The 16,673-nt window shown below is 43.2% G+C and overlaps 1 protein-coding gene across 1 annotated transcript in view; it reads left to right on the forward strand.

Moving 5' to 3' along the window:
- Positions 1 to 16,673, forward strand: part of LOC120045741 (brain-specific angiogenesis inhibitor 1-associated protein 2-like protein 1) — a 50,258-nt gene that overhangs the window by 22,584 nt on the left and 11,001 nt on the right. Inside the window, exons 4-7 of the mRNA XM_038990679.1 lie at positions 344 to 405; positions 1,986 to 2,057; positions 3,229 to 3,363; positions 14,407 to 14,559. Coding sequence (XP_038846607.1) covers positions 344 to 405; positions 1,986 to 2,057; positions 3,229 to 3,363; positions 14,407 to 14,559 — 422 coding nt within the window. The remainder of the gene's footprint in view (positions 1 to 343; positions 406 to 1,985; positions 2,058 to 3,228; positions 3,364 to 14,406; positions 14,560 to 16,673) is intronic.

The following is a 16,673-nucleotide window of genomic DNA, read 5'->3' on the forward strand; positions in this document are numbered from 1 at the left end:
CAGTTGCTTCTGTAAGCATAGGGAAAGAACAGATGCAACAGCTTTGAGGTGAAAACCCATTGTCCTCCTCGTGACATCTCAGCCTGTCCCATGCCAGCTAGGCTATCAGGGACATCGTTGCCGCCAAGCAATGTGAGGAGAAAGGATCATAGATGTCCACAGCATATTCAAATGCAGTAGTTTCCCTTAGCCTGGTTGTCTTACAGTTTCTGCATTGATTCCACACTGATGTATCCTAGTCAACAGTATGTTGACTAAAGCGAATATAGACTAGCAGGACTGTGACTGGCACCCAGGCTAGATGTCCCTTACCTGTGTATGATGTATGATCTGTTTTCTACAGGTGTGGTTCTGATGGAAATCTCTGAGGTGCACAAGAAGGTTCACCTGGAGCTGGAGGAGAATGTAAGTTGCCCAGCTGACCTACTGTCACTTCTTCTCTTAGTAAAATAGTAATTATTCCTTTTTTGTTACGTAATTACCATTTTACCATCTAATTGCTAATTAAGTGGCAGACTGAAGTCAAGGGTTACCATTCTCTTTGACCTGGATTGTGTGCTCATGTCCACCCACATCCATAGGGCCATCCTATGCCAACTCTCTCTTTCTCACTGTGACTAGTAATTAGCAGGCCTCCCTTATCCTCTAAACACACCCAGAACACAACAAAGCCTAGTGAGAAATACCACCTGGACACAAGACAACTGTTACTACTTTGTTTGTCTTTTAGACCAGGGATGGACAACCTGCAGCCCCTGCCCAGCCCCCCATCAGCAGTTTTTCTATTGTTATGTGTGACGAGCAGTGACTGACAATTAGCCAAAATAGATTGGTAAATTAGTCCTGCGGCCAGCTATGTAAACTTAGTAATCATGGTCTAATTACCAGCCGGGGGGGGGCCTTTGATTTTGCTAGTCTCACTCACATATCATAATAAAACCTGTGGAGAAAAAAATGAATATAACAGCAAATTTTCCTCTCCGACCCATGGCAAAATGTGTAGAATTGCATGAAATTTGTTATAAAATTGCAATATCTTCTCTACGCCCCATGGCAAAATGTGTAGAATTTCACGAAATGAACTCTAAAACGTAAAAATGTTTCACTGTACTGTTTTACACATGTTGCTTCCTGTGCACGTGGCAAATAAACTTTGAAACTTAACTGAATTTAAGATGATTTGTATGATGAATATTGCATTCTCTGGAGTGATGAATCAGGCTTCACCGTCTGGCAGTCTGATGGACAAATCTGGGTTTGGCGGATGCCAGGAGAATGCTACCTGCCCCAATGCATAGTGCCAACTGTAAATGTTGGTGGAGAAGGAATAATGGTCTGGGGTTTTTCATGGTTTGGACTAGACCCCTTAGTTTCAGTGAAAGGAAATGTTAATGCTACAGCATACAATGATATTCTAGACAATTCTGTGCTTCCAACTTTGTGGCAACAGTTTGGGGAAGGCCCTTTCCTGTTTCAGCATGACAATGCCATACAGATATGGTTTGTTGAGAACTTGACTGGCCTGCACAGAGCCCTGGCTCGCCAACTGCGAGCCTAATTGCCCAACATCAGTGTCCGACCTCACTAATGCTCTTGCGGCTGAATGGAAGCAAGTCTCCACAGCAATGTTCCAATATCTAGTGGAAAGTCTTCCCAGAAGAGTGGAGGCTGTTATAGCAGCAAAGGGGGGACCAACTCCATATTAATGCCCATGATTTTGGAATGAGATGTTAGACAAGCAGGTGTCCACATACATTTGGTCATGTAGTGTTTCTGTAAGAGGGAAAGAAGGAGAAAGTAGTCAATGTTTTTTTTTTTTTTAAAGACAGACCTGTTGTTGGAATTCCCCTTACTGAGAAAGCCATTATCACAGCTATATTCCTCTGGCTCAGCCTCACAACTGCTATCCTGATGTCACCATCCTTCCATGATTATTATTGTCATACGTTTATATATCGACTTGAACTACATTCTTTTCTTTTCAGTTCAAGCAGTTCCACAAAGAAATCATTTCTGAGCTGGAGAGGAAAACAGAGATGGATGTCAAATATATGACTGTAAGTACCTTGACCATTGTAGGACCTTGGCAAGGGACAATGTAATAGCAAGGAGTGTGTGAGTGCATCCGTGTTTGTGTAGGTGTCTGTATGTCTACGTGTACAGGTATGTGAGTACACACTAAAACATGGTCTCCAGGGCCTCCCGAGTGGCGCAGCGGTCTAAGGCACTGCATCGCAGTGCTAACTGCGTTACTATAGATCCTGGTTCAATATCGGGCTGTGTCGCAGGGAGACCCATGAGGCGATGCACAATTGGCCCAGCGTCCTCCGGGTTAGGGGAGGGTTTGGCCGACTGGGATGTCCTTGTCCCATCGCGCTCTAGCAACTCCTGTGGCGGGCCGGGCGCATGCACGCTGACACGGTTGCCAGGTGTACAGTGTTTCCTCAGACACATTGGTGCAGCTGGGTTAAGCGTGCATTGTGTCAAGAAGCAGTGCGGCTTGGCAGGGTTGTGTTTCGGGAGGATGTACTTGAGTTGCAGCAATGGGACAAGACTTTGGGGATAAAAAGGGGTAAAAACAACAAAAAAACAGTCTCATATCCCCTCCTCAATATCACCAATATCCTCATATCCCCTCAATATTACCAATATCCTCTATCCCCTCCTCAATATTACCAATATCCTCTATCCCCTCTTCAATATCACCAATATCCTCTATCCCCTCCTCAATATCACCAATATCCTCAATCCCCTCCTCAATATTACCAATATCCTCAATCCCCTCCTCAATATTACCAATATCCTCTATCCCCTCCTCAATATCACCAATATCCTCTATCCCCTCCTCAATATCACCAATATCCTCTATCCCCTCCTCAATATCACCAATATCCTCTATCCCCTCCTCAATATTACCAATATCCTCTATCCCCTCCTCAATATCACCAATATCCTCTATCACCTCCTCAATATCACCAATATCCTCTATCCCCTCCTCAATATCACCAATATCCTCTATCCCCTCCTCAATATCACCAATATCCTCTATCCCCTCCTCAATATCACCAATATCCTCTATCCCCTCCTCAATATTACCAATATCCTCTATCACCTCCTCAATATCACCAATATCCTCTATCACCTCCTCAATATCCCCTCCTCAATATCTTCAATATCCCCAAAGTCCTCTCCATCAAACTTATCTTATCCTCTGTATCTCTCATCCAGGCAACATTCAAGCGGTACCAGTCAGAGCACAAAATGAAGCAGGACTCTCTGGAGCGCTCTCAGACGGACCTGAAGAAGCTGCGGAGGAAAAGCCAGGGAAAACAAGCCACCAAGTATGAGAAGAAGGAGAACGAGGTGAGACTAGAACCTGATTTCAAATAATCAAGGAGAACCTGATCTGAATTAATCAAGGAGAACGAGGTGAGACTAGAACCAGATCTTAATTAATCAAGGAGAACGAGGTGAGACTAGAACCAGATCTTAATTAATCAAGGAGAACGAGGTGAGACTAGAACCAGATCTTAATTAATCAAGGAGAACGAGGTGAGACTAGAACCAGATCTTAATTAACCAAGGAGAACGAGGCGAGACTAGAACCAGATGTAATCTAATTTCACCAAGTGGACAGTGATCAGACTGTCCACTCAATGCACCTTGGGTATACTAGTCAGAAAAGGCCCTTGTCCCACTTTTAGAATTTTCTCCATTTTGAAATGGGGTGTCTTTCTTTATTTTGGAACAACATGATCAGCTGAGAAGTGACTCTGTGTCCAGTTAGTTTTTTCTGATGGTGTGAGCATGTACTTGGGTTCCTTGAGTTTCTCAGAGGGCTATAGAGAGCACTTTAACAGACGGTCACGTGACTTTACCCTCATCCAAAACCACCTTTTTCTCTATGTGTCTCAATATAAAAACCAGACAGACCATTATTGCTCTTGGTTGCCATGGTTGTCATGTTTTGTTTTCACAAACAATGCCGAACCCTTCTATGGACTTCCTTATAAAGTAATGATTTACACACATGGAGCAGTAATCCACAGAACAGGGGTTCCCAATTACATTCAGCCGCGGACCGATTTTTTTTCTTGAGTGGATGGTCGGGGGCCCAGAACATAGTTATAAATACTTTGTACACTGCAAAATGACCACAATAATCCCAAACAGATACTGTATAGTATTTCACAAAAGCAGAATCATTTCAAACCTTGATTACATTGGGATACGATCACATATACCTCTTTATTTACGAGTGGGAATATATATTCCTAAATTCCTGGTGATTTTTTTTTGTCTTTTATGTCCCAAAATTGTTTTAAAAAATTGAGTGGGCAAATAAAATCCAATTTGGTCCGCGGGCCGTCTATTGGAGAATCCTGCCAAAGAGGATATCAAAGAAAGAAGTTTATGAAGTTTGTATTGACAGTAAACCGAGGGAAAGTCATAGGCCCAGCTGGCTCCTTGATCTTGCCACACACCGCAAGGAGGAAAAACTGTACATAAAAAGTGCACAGATGGAAGGGAAATGAACACTACACATGCACAGTACCACCACACCTATAGCTGCGGGGAGAGTCTTTGTGTTAATGTCAAGTGGAGTGCCGTCACTGCCGTGCCCCTTCACGCATAAAGCAACACTGAAGGCTCATCGAGGATCAAATGCCTCTCATCACATTAGAATGGACAGTGTGTTTTAGTGAATGTGGGGAGTGGGAGCACTGTACAATCTTGTGTGAGTATTGTGCTCTCAAGTGTTGACTGGCTATGGGTACAGCCGACTCTGGAGTATGAAGTGTGCACCTAGGAGCTGGTAGTTTGCCTGGAGTTGGTTGGTAGTATACACTCACTGACAGGCTTCACAGGATGTAGTGGGACTGGGAACGGGTGAAGAGTTTATACATTAAAAAATGTTGCCTTAAATGGCAACAGTGGTGTCTGGTAGCATATTTAGCCACTAACAGTAATCCGAGGATACAGAGTAATAGTCTTCCTAACCATAGACTTCTTTATTAAACCAATAGGACAAGGTGAGAGATGGGCCCTAGGAGATGCTGTCTGTTGATGAAACCCACTGTGAAACCCACTCTGGCTCTGCTCAATAACTCCTCTTTCACTCCTGCTTTATTGACTGGTTTCATCGGTCCGACGTTGATGAGTGTCAGTGTGTGAGCTGGGTTTCTTTTTAACATGCAACACATGTTCTATTATTATTCTGACTGAAATCCTAGAAGCACTAGCTAACTGGGAGTTCGGAAGAGGAGAATGTTGTCTCTCTCTATCCCAGAAGCGCTAGCTAACTGGGGGTTTGGAAGAGGAGACCCCTATCTCTCTCTCTCTCTCTCTCTCTCTCTCTCTTCAGTTTCATCTCTTCTTAATTGCTTTTTGGTTGTAATCTTGTTATTAACCATCTTTGTTTCAGTCTGTATATTATCTTTGCCTATGAATGGCACCCTTTAAAAAGAGGGCTGTAATCTAGTCTGATCTTGGTGAAACTAATAGACAGTGATGTATTGTGGCTTGATATGTGGACAGAAACTCCTATGAATATTACACCTGTTGATTAGATAAGGGCCAACCCATACACACTTAGTTGTCATGTATCAGACTGTATTTAGTTTGATCTGCTGTGATCTACTTTGGGTCAGTTGTCAGAAGATATAAATGGATGAAAAAGCTAACAACCTGCGCTCTCCAAAGTAATGCATGAATGCATTTTAATAGATAGATTATAGATGAAGTAGCATGGATCGATAATGGAATTTCCCCACATCTGTCTTTTTCAAACCTCTACAGGAGAGCACACCTTACACCGGTTTTAAGGTCTCTGCACTGACTGCCTGTGAGTTTTAGAATTCATTTTAAGATTCTTCTATTGGTTTTTAAATAAATCCATGATTGTGTGTCAGACATGCTTTTAAGACATGTCAGACATGCTTTTAAGTTATGTACCCAGTAGGTCCCTCAGGTCCTCTGGATCTGGCCTTTTAACTATCCCAAAGCCTAGGACCAAGAGGCATGGAGAGGCAGCCTTTAGTTATGATGCCCCCAGCCTCTAGAATAGCCTGCCAGAGAACCTGAGGGAGGCCCAAACTGTGATCTTAAAACACACCTTTTTAGCTTTGTTTTTCCTTAGGGTGATTTTTAGTCGTTCAGTTTTTGTTATTCTTTTGTTTTTTTATCCGCTTATGTTTGTGTAGTAAATATTGACGTTTTTATTTTCATTGATTTTATTCGTTATTTTCCTTTGAAGCACATTGCGTTGTTGCATTCCATTTCTGAAATGAATAAAGCCTGATTTGATTTGATTTGCTGCAACATCTGAGCTCAATTAATTATCTCTCCGTATGTCTGTCACTCTCTCTTTTTCCCCCACTCTCTCTTTCTCAGTCTTCCAGTCTTTGAGTGATTGTTTGCAGTAGAAATTAAGCTCCATAGTTTAGGTGGCGTGGCCCCATCATTGGGGTAAGAGAGAGAGACAGTGAGAGAGAGATAATTAGAGAGAACTGGGCTAGATATTAAAGGAGGGTCTGTGACAACCACAAAACAAGAACCCTAGAGATGAAAAGTCTGTCACTGTCGTCAAGACAACCGGAAAAAAGGAGAGGGGAGGAGGGTGAAACAGAGAGTGAAAGTTGTTTCAAAGAGGACCTGAGCTGTCTGTGTGTAATGTCAGTTCCGTGGTCTGCTTTGTGAGGGTGTTTCAATACTGAGTCAATCGCTGGGAAGGCGTGTGTTCTGCATCCCAAATGGCACCCTATTCCCTATATAGTGTACTACTTTTGACCATACACTACATTGGGAAAGGGGTGCTATTTGGGATTTAGACACAGGTTCTTTCAGCAGAGTTATTGAGTTTCTACAGGATAGGGATGATGGAGTAACAACAGGGGGTGAGATGGAGACAGACAGAGCAGAGACTCATTATTCGCCTCCCAAGTGGCGCAGCGGTCTAAGGCACTGCATTGCAGTGTTGCGGTGTCACTACAGCCTGGGGTTTGAACCCAGACGGTGTCACAACCGACAGTGAGTCCCATAGGGCGGCGCACAATTGTCCCAGTGTTGTCCGGGTTAGGGGAGGGTTTGGCTGGGGGGGCTTTACTTGGCTCATCGTGCTCTAGCGACTCCTTGTGGTGGGCCAGGCACCTGCAAGCTGACTTTAGTTGTCAGTTGAACGGTGTTTCCTCCGACACATTGGTGCAGCTGGCTTCCGGGTTAAGCGAGCGGGTGTTAAGAAGCGCGGCATGACTCGACCTTCGCCTCTCCCGAGCCCGTTGGGTAGTTGCAGTGATGAGACAAGATCACAATTGGATATCATGAAATTGGGGAGAAAAAGGGGGTAAAATTACAAAAAAAATGTATGGATATATTCAAAAATAGAAAGAAATCACATTATTCAATATAAGCCCGAACATGACCTGAACAGTTAAGCAAGCCGCTTATTTCTGAGCATGCTATTACAACCTTACTGAATGGTTTAACAGTCAGTCTCCTCCCCTGTATCCTCTCATCAGTACCCTTATGGAAAAAACACATGATTTCACATGGAAAATCACATGATTTCACAGGTGACATTTCCATGTTTTGCACATGTGAAATCATGTTAAACCATATGTTTTCGAACACTTTACATGTGATATTTCACGATTTTCACATGTAATTACATAACCTTTCACATGTGGATTCGAATTTTCATATGAGATTTCACAGGTGATGCCCCGCAAACAAAAATGGGTTGTTATAATACACACACAGTGCTTTTTACATACAGTTGAAGTCGGAAGTTTACATACACTTAGGTGGTAGTCATTAAAACTACTCCACAAATTTCTTGTTAACAAACTATAGTTTTGGCAAGTCGGTTAGGACATCTACTTTGTGCATGACACAAGTCATTTTTCCAACAATTGTTTACAGACAGATTATTTCACTTCTATTTCACCGTGGGTCAGAAGTGTACATACATTAAGTTGACTGTGCCTTTAAACAGCTTGGAAAATTTCAGAAAATGATGCCATGGCTTTAGAAGCTTCTGATAGGCTAATTGGCATCATTTGAGTTAATTGGAGGTGTACCTGTGGATGTATTTCAATGCCTATCTTCTAACTCAGTGCCTCTTTCTTTGCTTGACATCATGGGAAAATCATGGGAAAATCAAAAGAAATCAGCCAAGTTCATCCCTGGTTCATCCTTGGGAGCAATTTCCAAATGCCAAAAGGTACCACGTTCATCTGTACAAACAATAGTACGCAAGTATAAACACCATGGGACCACACAGCCGTCATACCGCTCAGGAAAGAGACGCGTTCTGGCTCCTAGAGATAAACGTACTTTGGTGCGAAAAGTGCAAATCAATCCCAGAACAACAGCAAAGGACCTTGTGAAGATGCTGGAGGAAACAGGTACAAATGTATCTATATCCACAGTAAAACAAGTCCTATATCAACATAACCTGAAAGTCCGCTCAGCAAGGAAGAAGCCACTGCTCCAAAACCGCCATAAAAAAGCCAGACTTTGGTTTGCAACTGCACATGGGGACAAAGATCATACTTTTTGGAGAAATGTCCTCTGGTCTGATGAAACAAAAATAGAACTGTTTAGCCATAACGACCATCGTTATGTTTGGAGGAAAAAGGGGGAAGCTTGCAAGCCGAAGAACACCATCCTAACCGTGAAGCACGGGGGTGGCAGCATCATGTTGTGGGGGTGCTTTGCTGTAGGAGGGACTGGTGCACTTCACAAAATAGATGGCATCATGAGGCAGGAAAAGTATGTGGATATATTGAAGCAACATCTCAAGACATCAGTCAGGAAGTTAAAGCTTGGTCGCAAATGGGTCTTCCAAATGGACAATGACCCCAAGCATACTTCCAAAGTTGTAGCAAAATGGCTTAAGAACAACAAAGTCAACAAAGCCCTGACCTCAATACCATAGAACATTTGTGGGCAGAACTGAAAAAGCATGTGCGAGCAAGGAGGCCGACAAACCTGACTCAGTTACACCAGCTCTGTCAGGAGGAATGGGCCAAAATTCACCCAACTTATTGTGGGAAGCTTGTGGAAGGCTACCTGAAATGTTTGACCCAAGTTAAACAATTTAAAGGCAATGCTACCAAATTCTAATGGAGTGTATGTAAACTTCAGACCCACTGGGAATGTGATGAAAGAAATAAAATCTGAAATAGAATGATTTATCAACTATTATTCTGACATTTCACATTCTTAAAATAAAGTGATGATCCTAAACTGACCTAAAACAGGGATTTTTTACTATGATTAAATGTCAGGAATTGTGATGAACTTAATTTAAATGTATTTGGCTAAGGTGTATGGAAACTTCTGACTTCAACTGTACATATTTGACACACTTTGTTGTGTATGTTTATTTATACAGTAATTATTATTCAACGTGTTCTTACCTGGGATTTGAACTCACAACCTCTTGGTTCACAGCATTCCGACCTTCCTGCTACACCACAATGTCTATGTCAGTAACGCATTTCACTTGTATTCCTACACTTTAAACTTCAAAGTAAATCTCAGTGTTGAAAATACTCTCAAGAAAAACTATTATATTTATCATAGTGATTCAGGAGTATCATTAAACCAGAATAATAATAAAATTGCTGAGATGATAAGTAAATTAAATCAATGTTGAGAGAATAGTCAGATTAACTGATAACTAAAATAACAGTCAGATGGCACTCTGTCGCTAAGTGCAGAGATGAATTATAGGGAATAAATATTTAGGAGGATGTTACAGACTTGATGGTGCAGCATAAAGAACAGCAACTCCAGAAGTTGTGACCTCAAATCCCAGGTTGGGTCATAGTTTAGCAGAACAGTGATAACGCATGAATTGTGAATTGCACATTTGTGTGTTCCAAAACCATGTTTTTACATCTGAAATGTCATGTGAAGTGTTCCAAAAACACATGTTTTCACATGATTTTTTCACATGTGAAATGTCATATATGAATGGTTCCAAAAACACGTTTTCACATGTGAATTGTCACGTGTAGTGTTCCAAAAACATGTTTTCACATGTGAAATGTCACATAAGAGCTCAATTCGCTCTTATGTAGCAAAACATGAAATTGTGTTTTTTACATTGGGTAAAAGTGAAGACTCAAAACTAGAAAATTGTATATCATATATTACAGTTGAGGGACAATGGGAAAGTAATTCTGCTATGAAAGTTGATGAACTTGTAACCTCACTTTTGAGAAAATGGATCTTGAATATTTTGGTACACCTGCTGGAGAGATCTTCTTTGTCTACACCCATTCAGCATTGTTCACACCCTCTTAAGCTTTAGCCCCACCCATCTCTTTAAGGATTCACGTGAGGCCATGTACTAATCAACCAAGGATTTCAAGACTATAGGCTAGTTTATACTAAGGGCGTGTTCGTAAATTCAATCTGGAGTGCCAGACTGTGCTCAGAGTGTGCTGTGGGTGTTCGTAAACTCAGAGCGTTCAGAGCACACATTGGACGCTCTGGCCGAAGAGTAGGGTTGATCCGAGCGTTCTGACCTAACAACAGTCAAGCACCCAAGCTAACTGGCTAATGTTGGCTAGCTTGCTAGCTACTTCCAAACACAAATGAGGGAACAGCTCACTCTGACCATTTTACTCACCCTAGCAGAGCTGTTTAGGCTGTTTTTATGTTATCCAGAGCATTGGTGACTGCAACTGTGCTGCTGGCAATAATTTAATTACGTTTTTTTGCCAACGTTTACTGACACCAGTCATATTCAACGGGTGTTGAGCGTTCGTAAATTCGTCTGTTATTCTGCGCTCGAATTTACCAGCTACACTACCGGTCAAATGTTTTAGAACACCTACTCATTCAAGGGTTTTTCTTTATTTTTATTACTTTCTACAGTGTAGAGTAATAGTGAAGACATCAAAACTATGAAATAACACATATGGAATCATGTAGTAACCAAAGAAGTGTTAAAAAATCTAAATATATTTTATAATTGAGATTCTTCAAATAGCCACCCTTTTCCTTGACAGCTTTGCACACTCTTGGCATTCTCTCAACCAGCTTCATGAGGTAGTCACCTAGAATGCATTTCAATTAACAGGTGTGCCTTGTTTATGGAATTTATTTCCTTCTTAATGCGTTTGAGCCTATCAGTTGTGTTGTGACAAGGTAGGGGGGTATACAGAAGATTGGGGTAAAAGACCAAGTCCATATTATGGCAAGAACAGCTCAAATAAGCAAAGAGAAACGACAGTTCATCATTACTTTAAGACATGAAGGTCAGTCAATCTGGAAAATATCAACAACTTCGAATGTTTCCTCAAGTGCTGTCGCAAAAACCAAGCGCTATGATGAAACTGGCTCTCATGAGGACCGCCACAGGAATGAAAGACCCAGAGTTGCCGCTGCTGCAGAGGATAAGTTCTTTAGAGTTACCAGCCTCAGAAATTGCAGCCCAAATAAATGCTTCACATAGATACATCTCAACATCAACTGTTCAGAGGAGACTGTGTGGTCGAATTGCTGCAAAGAAACCACTACTATTAAGATGCTGCTGTGCATTTTCGAGTAGCTTAATGGCAGCTTGTTCACAGGAAGGTCATGTTTACATTTCAATAACTTAGTGTTAACCACAGTAGTTACAAGTGGGTTTTTGTAAATTTCACAGCAACTTACTGTAGCTGATCCATCACACTCACTGACCTGATAGTCTGGTAGGAAAGTGAGTATTTCAATTACATGGTGACTGCTTTAAAGGAAATATCAAATCAAAATGTATTTGTCACATGTGCTGAATACAACAGTGAAATGCTTACTTACAAGCCCTTAACCAACAATGCAGTTAAGAAAATACCTTAAAGTAAGAGATAAAAGTAAAAAATAATTAATTAGTCTGGGTAGTCATTTGATTAGATGTTCATGGCTTGGGGATAGAAGCTGTTTAGAAGCCTCTTGGACCTAGACTTGGCGCTCCGGTACCGCTTGCCGTGTGGTAGCAGAGAGAACAGTCTTTCACAAGGGTAGCTGGAGTCTTTAATTTTTAGGGCCTTCCTGTGACGCCGCCTGGTATAGAGGTACAGGATGGCAGGAAGCTTGGCCCTGGTGATGTACTCGGCCATACACACTACCCTCTGTAGTGCCTTGTGGTCGGAGGCCCAGCAGTTGCCATACCAGGCAGTGATGCAACACGTCAGGATGGCCTCAATGGTGCAGCTTTAACACCTTTTGAGGATCTGAGGACAAATGCCAAATCTTTTCAGTCTCCTGAGGGGTAATAGGTTTTGTCGTGCGTTCTTCACGACTGTCTTGGTGTGCTTGGACCAGGTTTGTTTGTTGGTAATGTGGACGCCAAGGACCATGAAGCTCTCAACCTGCTCCACTACAGCCCTGTCGATGAGAATGGGGGTGTGCTCGGTCCTCGTTTTCCTATAGTCCACAATCAACTCCTTTGGCTTGATCACGTTGAGGGAGAGGTTGTTGTCCTTGCACCACACGGTCAGGTCTCTGACCTCCTCCCTATAGGATGTCTCATCATTGTCGGTGATCAGGCCTACCACTGTTGTGTCATCTGCAAACTTAATGATGGTGTTGGAGTCGTGCCTGGCCGTGCAGTCATGAGTGAACAGGGAGTACAGGAGAGGACTGAGCACGCACCCCAGAGGGGCCCCCGTGTTGAGGATCAGCGTGGCGGATGTGTTGTTACCTACCCTTACCACCTGGTGGTGGCCAGTAAGGAAGTCCAGGATCCAATTGCAGAGGGAGGTGTTTAGTCCCAGGGTCCTTAGCTTAGTGATGAGCTTTGATCGCACTATGGCGTTGAACACTGAGCTGTAGTCAATGAATAGCATTCTCACATAAGTGTTCCGTTTGTTCAGGTGTGAAAGGGCAGTGTGGAGTGCAGTAGAGATTGCATCATCTGTGGATCTGTTTGGGCGGTATGCAAATTGGAGTGGGTCTAGGGTTTCTGGGATAATGGTGTTGATGTGAGCCATGACCAGCCTTTCAAAGAACTTCATGGCTACAGATGTAAGTGCTACGGGTCAGTAGTCATTTAGGCAGATTACCTTAGTGTTCATGGGCACAGGGACTATGGTGGTCTGCTTGAAACATGTTGACATTACGGACTCACACAGGGAGAGGTTGAACATGTCAGTGAAGACAATTGCCCGTTGGTCAGTGCATGCTCAGAGTACACGTCCTGCTAATCCGTCTGGCCCTGCGGCCTTGTGATTGTTGACCTGTTTAAAGTTCTTACCCACATCGGCTGCGGAGAGCATGATCACACAGTCGTCCGGAACAGCCAATGCTCACATGCATGTTTCAGTGTTACTTGCCTCGAAGCGAGCATAGAATAAGTTATTTAGCTCGTCTGGTAGACTCGTGTCACTGGGCAGCTCTCGGCTGTGCTTCCCTTTTTAGTCTGTAATAGTTTGCAAGCCCTGACACATCCGACGAGCGTCGGAGCCGGTGTAGTATGATTAGATCTTAGTCATGTATTGACACTTTGCCTGTTTGATGGTTTGTCGGAGAGCATAGCGGGATTTCTTATAAGGTTCTGGGTTAGTCCCGCTCCTTGAAACGGCAGCTCTACCCTTTAGCTCAGTGCGAATGTTGCCTGTAATCCATGGCTTCTGGTTGGGGTATGTACGTACAGTCACAGTGGGGGACACCGTCATCGATGCACTTATTGATGAAGCCAGTGACTGGTGTGGTGTACTTCTCAATGCCATCGGAAGAATCCCGGAACACATTCCAGTCTGTGCTAGCAAAACAGTCCTGTAGCTTAGCATCTGCTTCATCTGACCAATTTTTTTATTGCCCAAGTCACTGGTGCTTGTTGCTTTAGTTTTTGCTTGTAAGCAGGAATCAGGAAGATAGAATTATGGTCAGATTTGCCAAATGGATGGCGAGGGAGAGCTTTGTATGCGAAGTAAAGCTGGTCTAGGGTTTTACACATTTTACATGCTGGTAGAAATTAGGTCAAATTGATTTAAGTTTCCCTGCATTAATGTCCCCGGCCACTAGGAGTGCCGCCTCTGGATGAGCATTTTTCGTGTTTGCTTATGGCCGTATACAGCTCATTGAGTGCAGTCTTAATGCCAGCATCGGTTTTTGTTGGTAAATAGAGAACTACGAAGATCTACATCATGAGATGCTCTTCCTCAGGCGAGCAAAACCTTGAGACGTCCTTAGATTTCCTGCATGAGATCACGTGTGCACATGTGAAATTAATGTTTTTTTTTCCATAGAGGGTATCTGGAGACAATCTCATACATATTGTCCCCACCCCACCCCACAGTAACCCATAACCCTTAATAACCTGTCCCCTCCCCAACCCCACAGTATCTAACCCTTTTTGACCCCCCGTGCCCCCCTTTACTGACCTGTCTCCCTTCCTCCTCTTCCCCTCAGTATATAGAGACCATCTTGTCACGGCAGAGTGACATGCAGAAGTTCATCGCTGACGGCTGCAGAGAGGCCCTCCTGGAGGAGAAGAGACGATTCTGCTTCCTGGTCGACAAACACTGCACGTTCTCTTACCATGTCACCACCTTCCACGAGAAGGTACTGCAGTACTGCACGGAAGGGTCCTTTTAGTTAACCTTTAGTCCTTTAGTTCTTGAGTCCTTTAGTTAACATTTAGTCCTTTAGTTAAGCTTGTCTTAAAGGTAGACTCAGTGATATGGCATCATCATACACAGCGGGGAGAATTCACATCATCAACAACAGAATTTAAATCCACCAGAATGGACACTATTGGTTGTCCCAGATTTGTGCCCTCCCTTGAGGCATCATGCCCACCTTGGGGTTGATATGGCTGAGATGCTATGTGTTGTTCAGCACTGCAACCCCTGCTCCTCCTAACCTGGCCATATAAGTCAATGGTTACCAGTGTTGGGATTAGTTACTTGGAAAAGTAATACATTACAAATCACTTGTTATATTTAACACAAGTAACATGTTACTTTAAAATATTACTTTGTGTGGAACGTAACGCGTTCTTTCATGAAAAACATCTCCAAATCTCGCTGTTTGTTTGAATGTTGAGGGAGCAAGGCAAGCAGCGTGCGCTTTACCAAAGATAGGCTATTTACTAACTCTGGTTTGATCACTAGTTTCTCCTTAAATCTGTGGCGCTGCTTTCCTGTGCTAGACTTCAAGTGCTGCGCTATATATGGGCTGCTTGATTATCTATATATAGAGTAGGCTTACATCGGTACAGCATTCCTATCTTTTCATTCAAAATCTTTCTTTCAAGCCGCCAGTTCTGGTTATAAACCACAAGTACAGTCGTGGCCAAAAGTTTTGAGAATGACACAAATATTAACTTTCACAAAATCTGCTGCCTCAGTTTGTATGATGGCAATTTGCATATACTCCAGAATGTTATGAAGAGTGATCAGATGAATTGTCCCTCTTTGCCATGCAAATGAACTGAATCCCCAAAAAACATTTCCACTGCATTTCAGCCCTGCCACAAAAGGACCAGCTGACATCATGTCAGTGATTCTCTCGTTAACACAGGTGTGAGTGTTGACGAGGACAAGGCTGGAGATCACTCTGTCATGCTGATTGAGTTTGAATAACAGACTGGAAGCTTCAAACGGAGGGTGGTGCTTGGAATCATTGTTCTTCCTCTGTCAATCGTGGTTAACTGCAAGGGAACACGTGCCGTCATCATTGTTTTGCACAAAAAGGGCTTCACAGGCAAGGATCTTGCTGCCAGTAAGATTGCACCTAAATCAACCATTTATCGGATCATCAAGAACTTCAAAGAGAGCGGTTCAACTGTTGTGAAGAAGGCTTCAGGGTGCCCAAGAAAGTCCAGCAAGCGCTAGGACCGTCTCCTAAAGTTGATTCAGCTGCGGGATCGGGGCACCATCAGTACAGAGCTTGCTCAGGAATGGCAGCAGGCAGGTGTGAGTGCATCTGCATGCACAGTGAGGCGAAGACTTTTGGAGGATGGCCTGGTGTCAAGAAGGGCAGCAAAGAAGCCACTTCTCTCCACGAAAAACATCAGGGACAGACTGATATTCTGCAAAAGGTACAGGGATTGGACTATTGAGGACTGGGGTAAAGTCATTTTCTCTGATGAATCCCCTTTCCGATTGTTTGGGGCATCCGGAGAAAATCTTGTCCGGAGAAGACAAGGTGAGCGCTACCATCAGTCCTGTGTCATGCCAACAGTAAAGCGTCCTGACAACATTCATGTGTTGGGTTGCTTCTCAGCCAAGAAAGTGGGCTCACTCACAATTTTGCCTAAGAACACAGCCATGAATAAAGAATGGTACCAACACATCCTCCGAGAGCAACTTCTCCCAACCATCCAGGAACAGTTTGTTGACGAACAATGCCTATCCCAGCATGATGGAGCACCGTGCCATAAGGCAAAAGTGATAACTAAGTGGCTCGGGGAACAAAACATTAATATTTTGGGTCCATGGCCAGGAAACTCCCCAGACCTTAATCCCATTGAGAACTTGTTGTTAATCCTCAAGAGGCAGGTGGACAAACAAAAACCTATGAATTCTGTCAAACTCCAAGCATTGATTATGCAAGAATGGGCTGCCATCAGTCAGGATGTGGCCCAGAAGTTAATTGTCAGCATGCCAGGGCGGATTGCAGAGGTCTTGAAAAAGAAGGGTCAACACTGCAAATATTGACTCTTTGCATCAACT

The sequence above is a fragment of the Salvelinus namaycush genome, chromosome 4 (genome assembly GCF_016432855.1).
Source record: "Salvelinus namaycush isolate Seneca chromosome 4, SaNama_1.0, whole genome shotgun sequence".
Taxonomy (NCBI): Eukaryota; Metazoa; Chordata; class Actinopteri; order Salmoniformes; family Salmonidae; genus Salvelinus; species Salvelinus namaycush.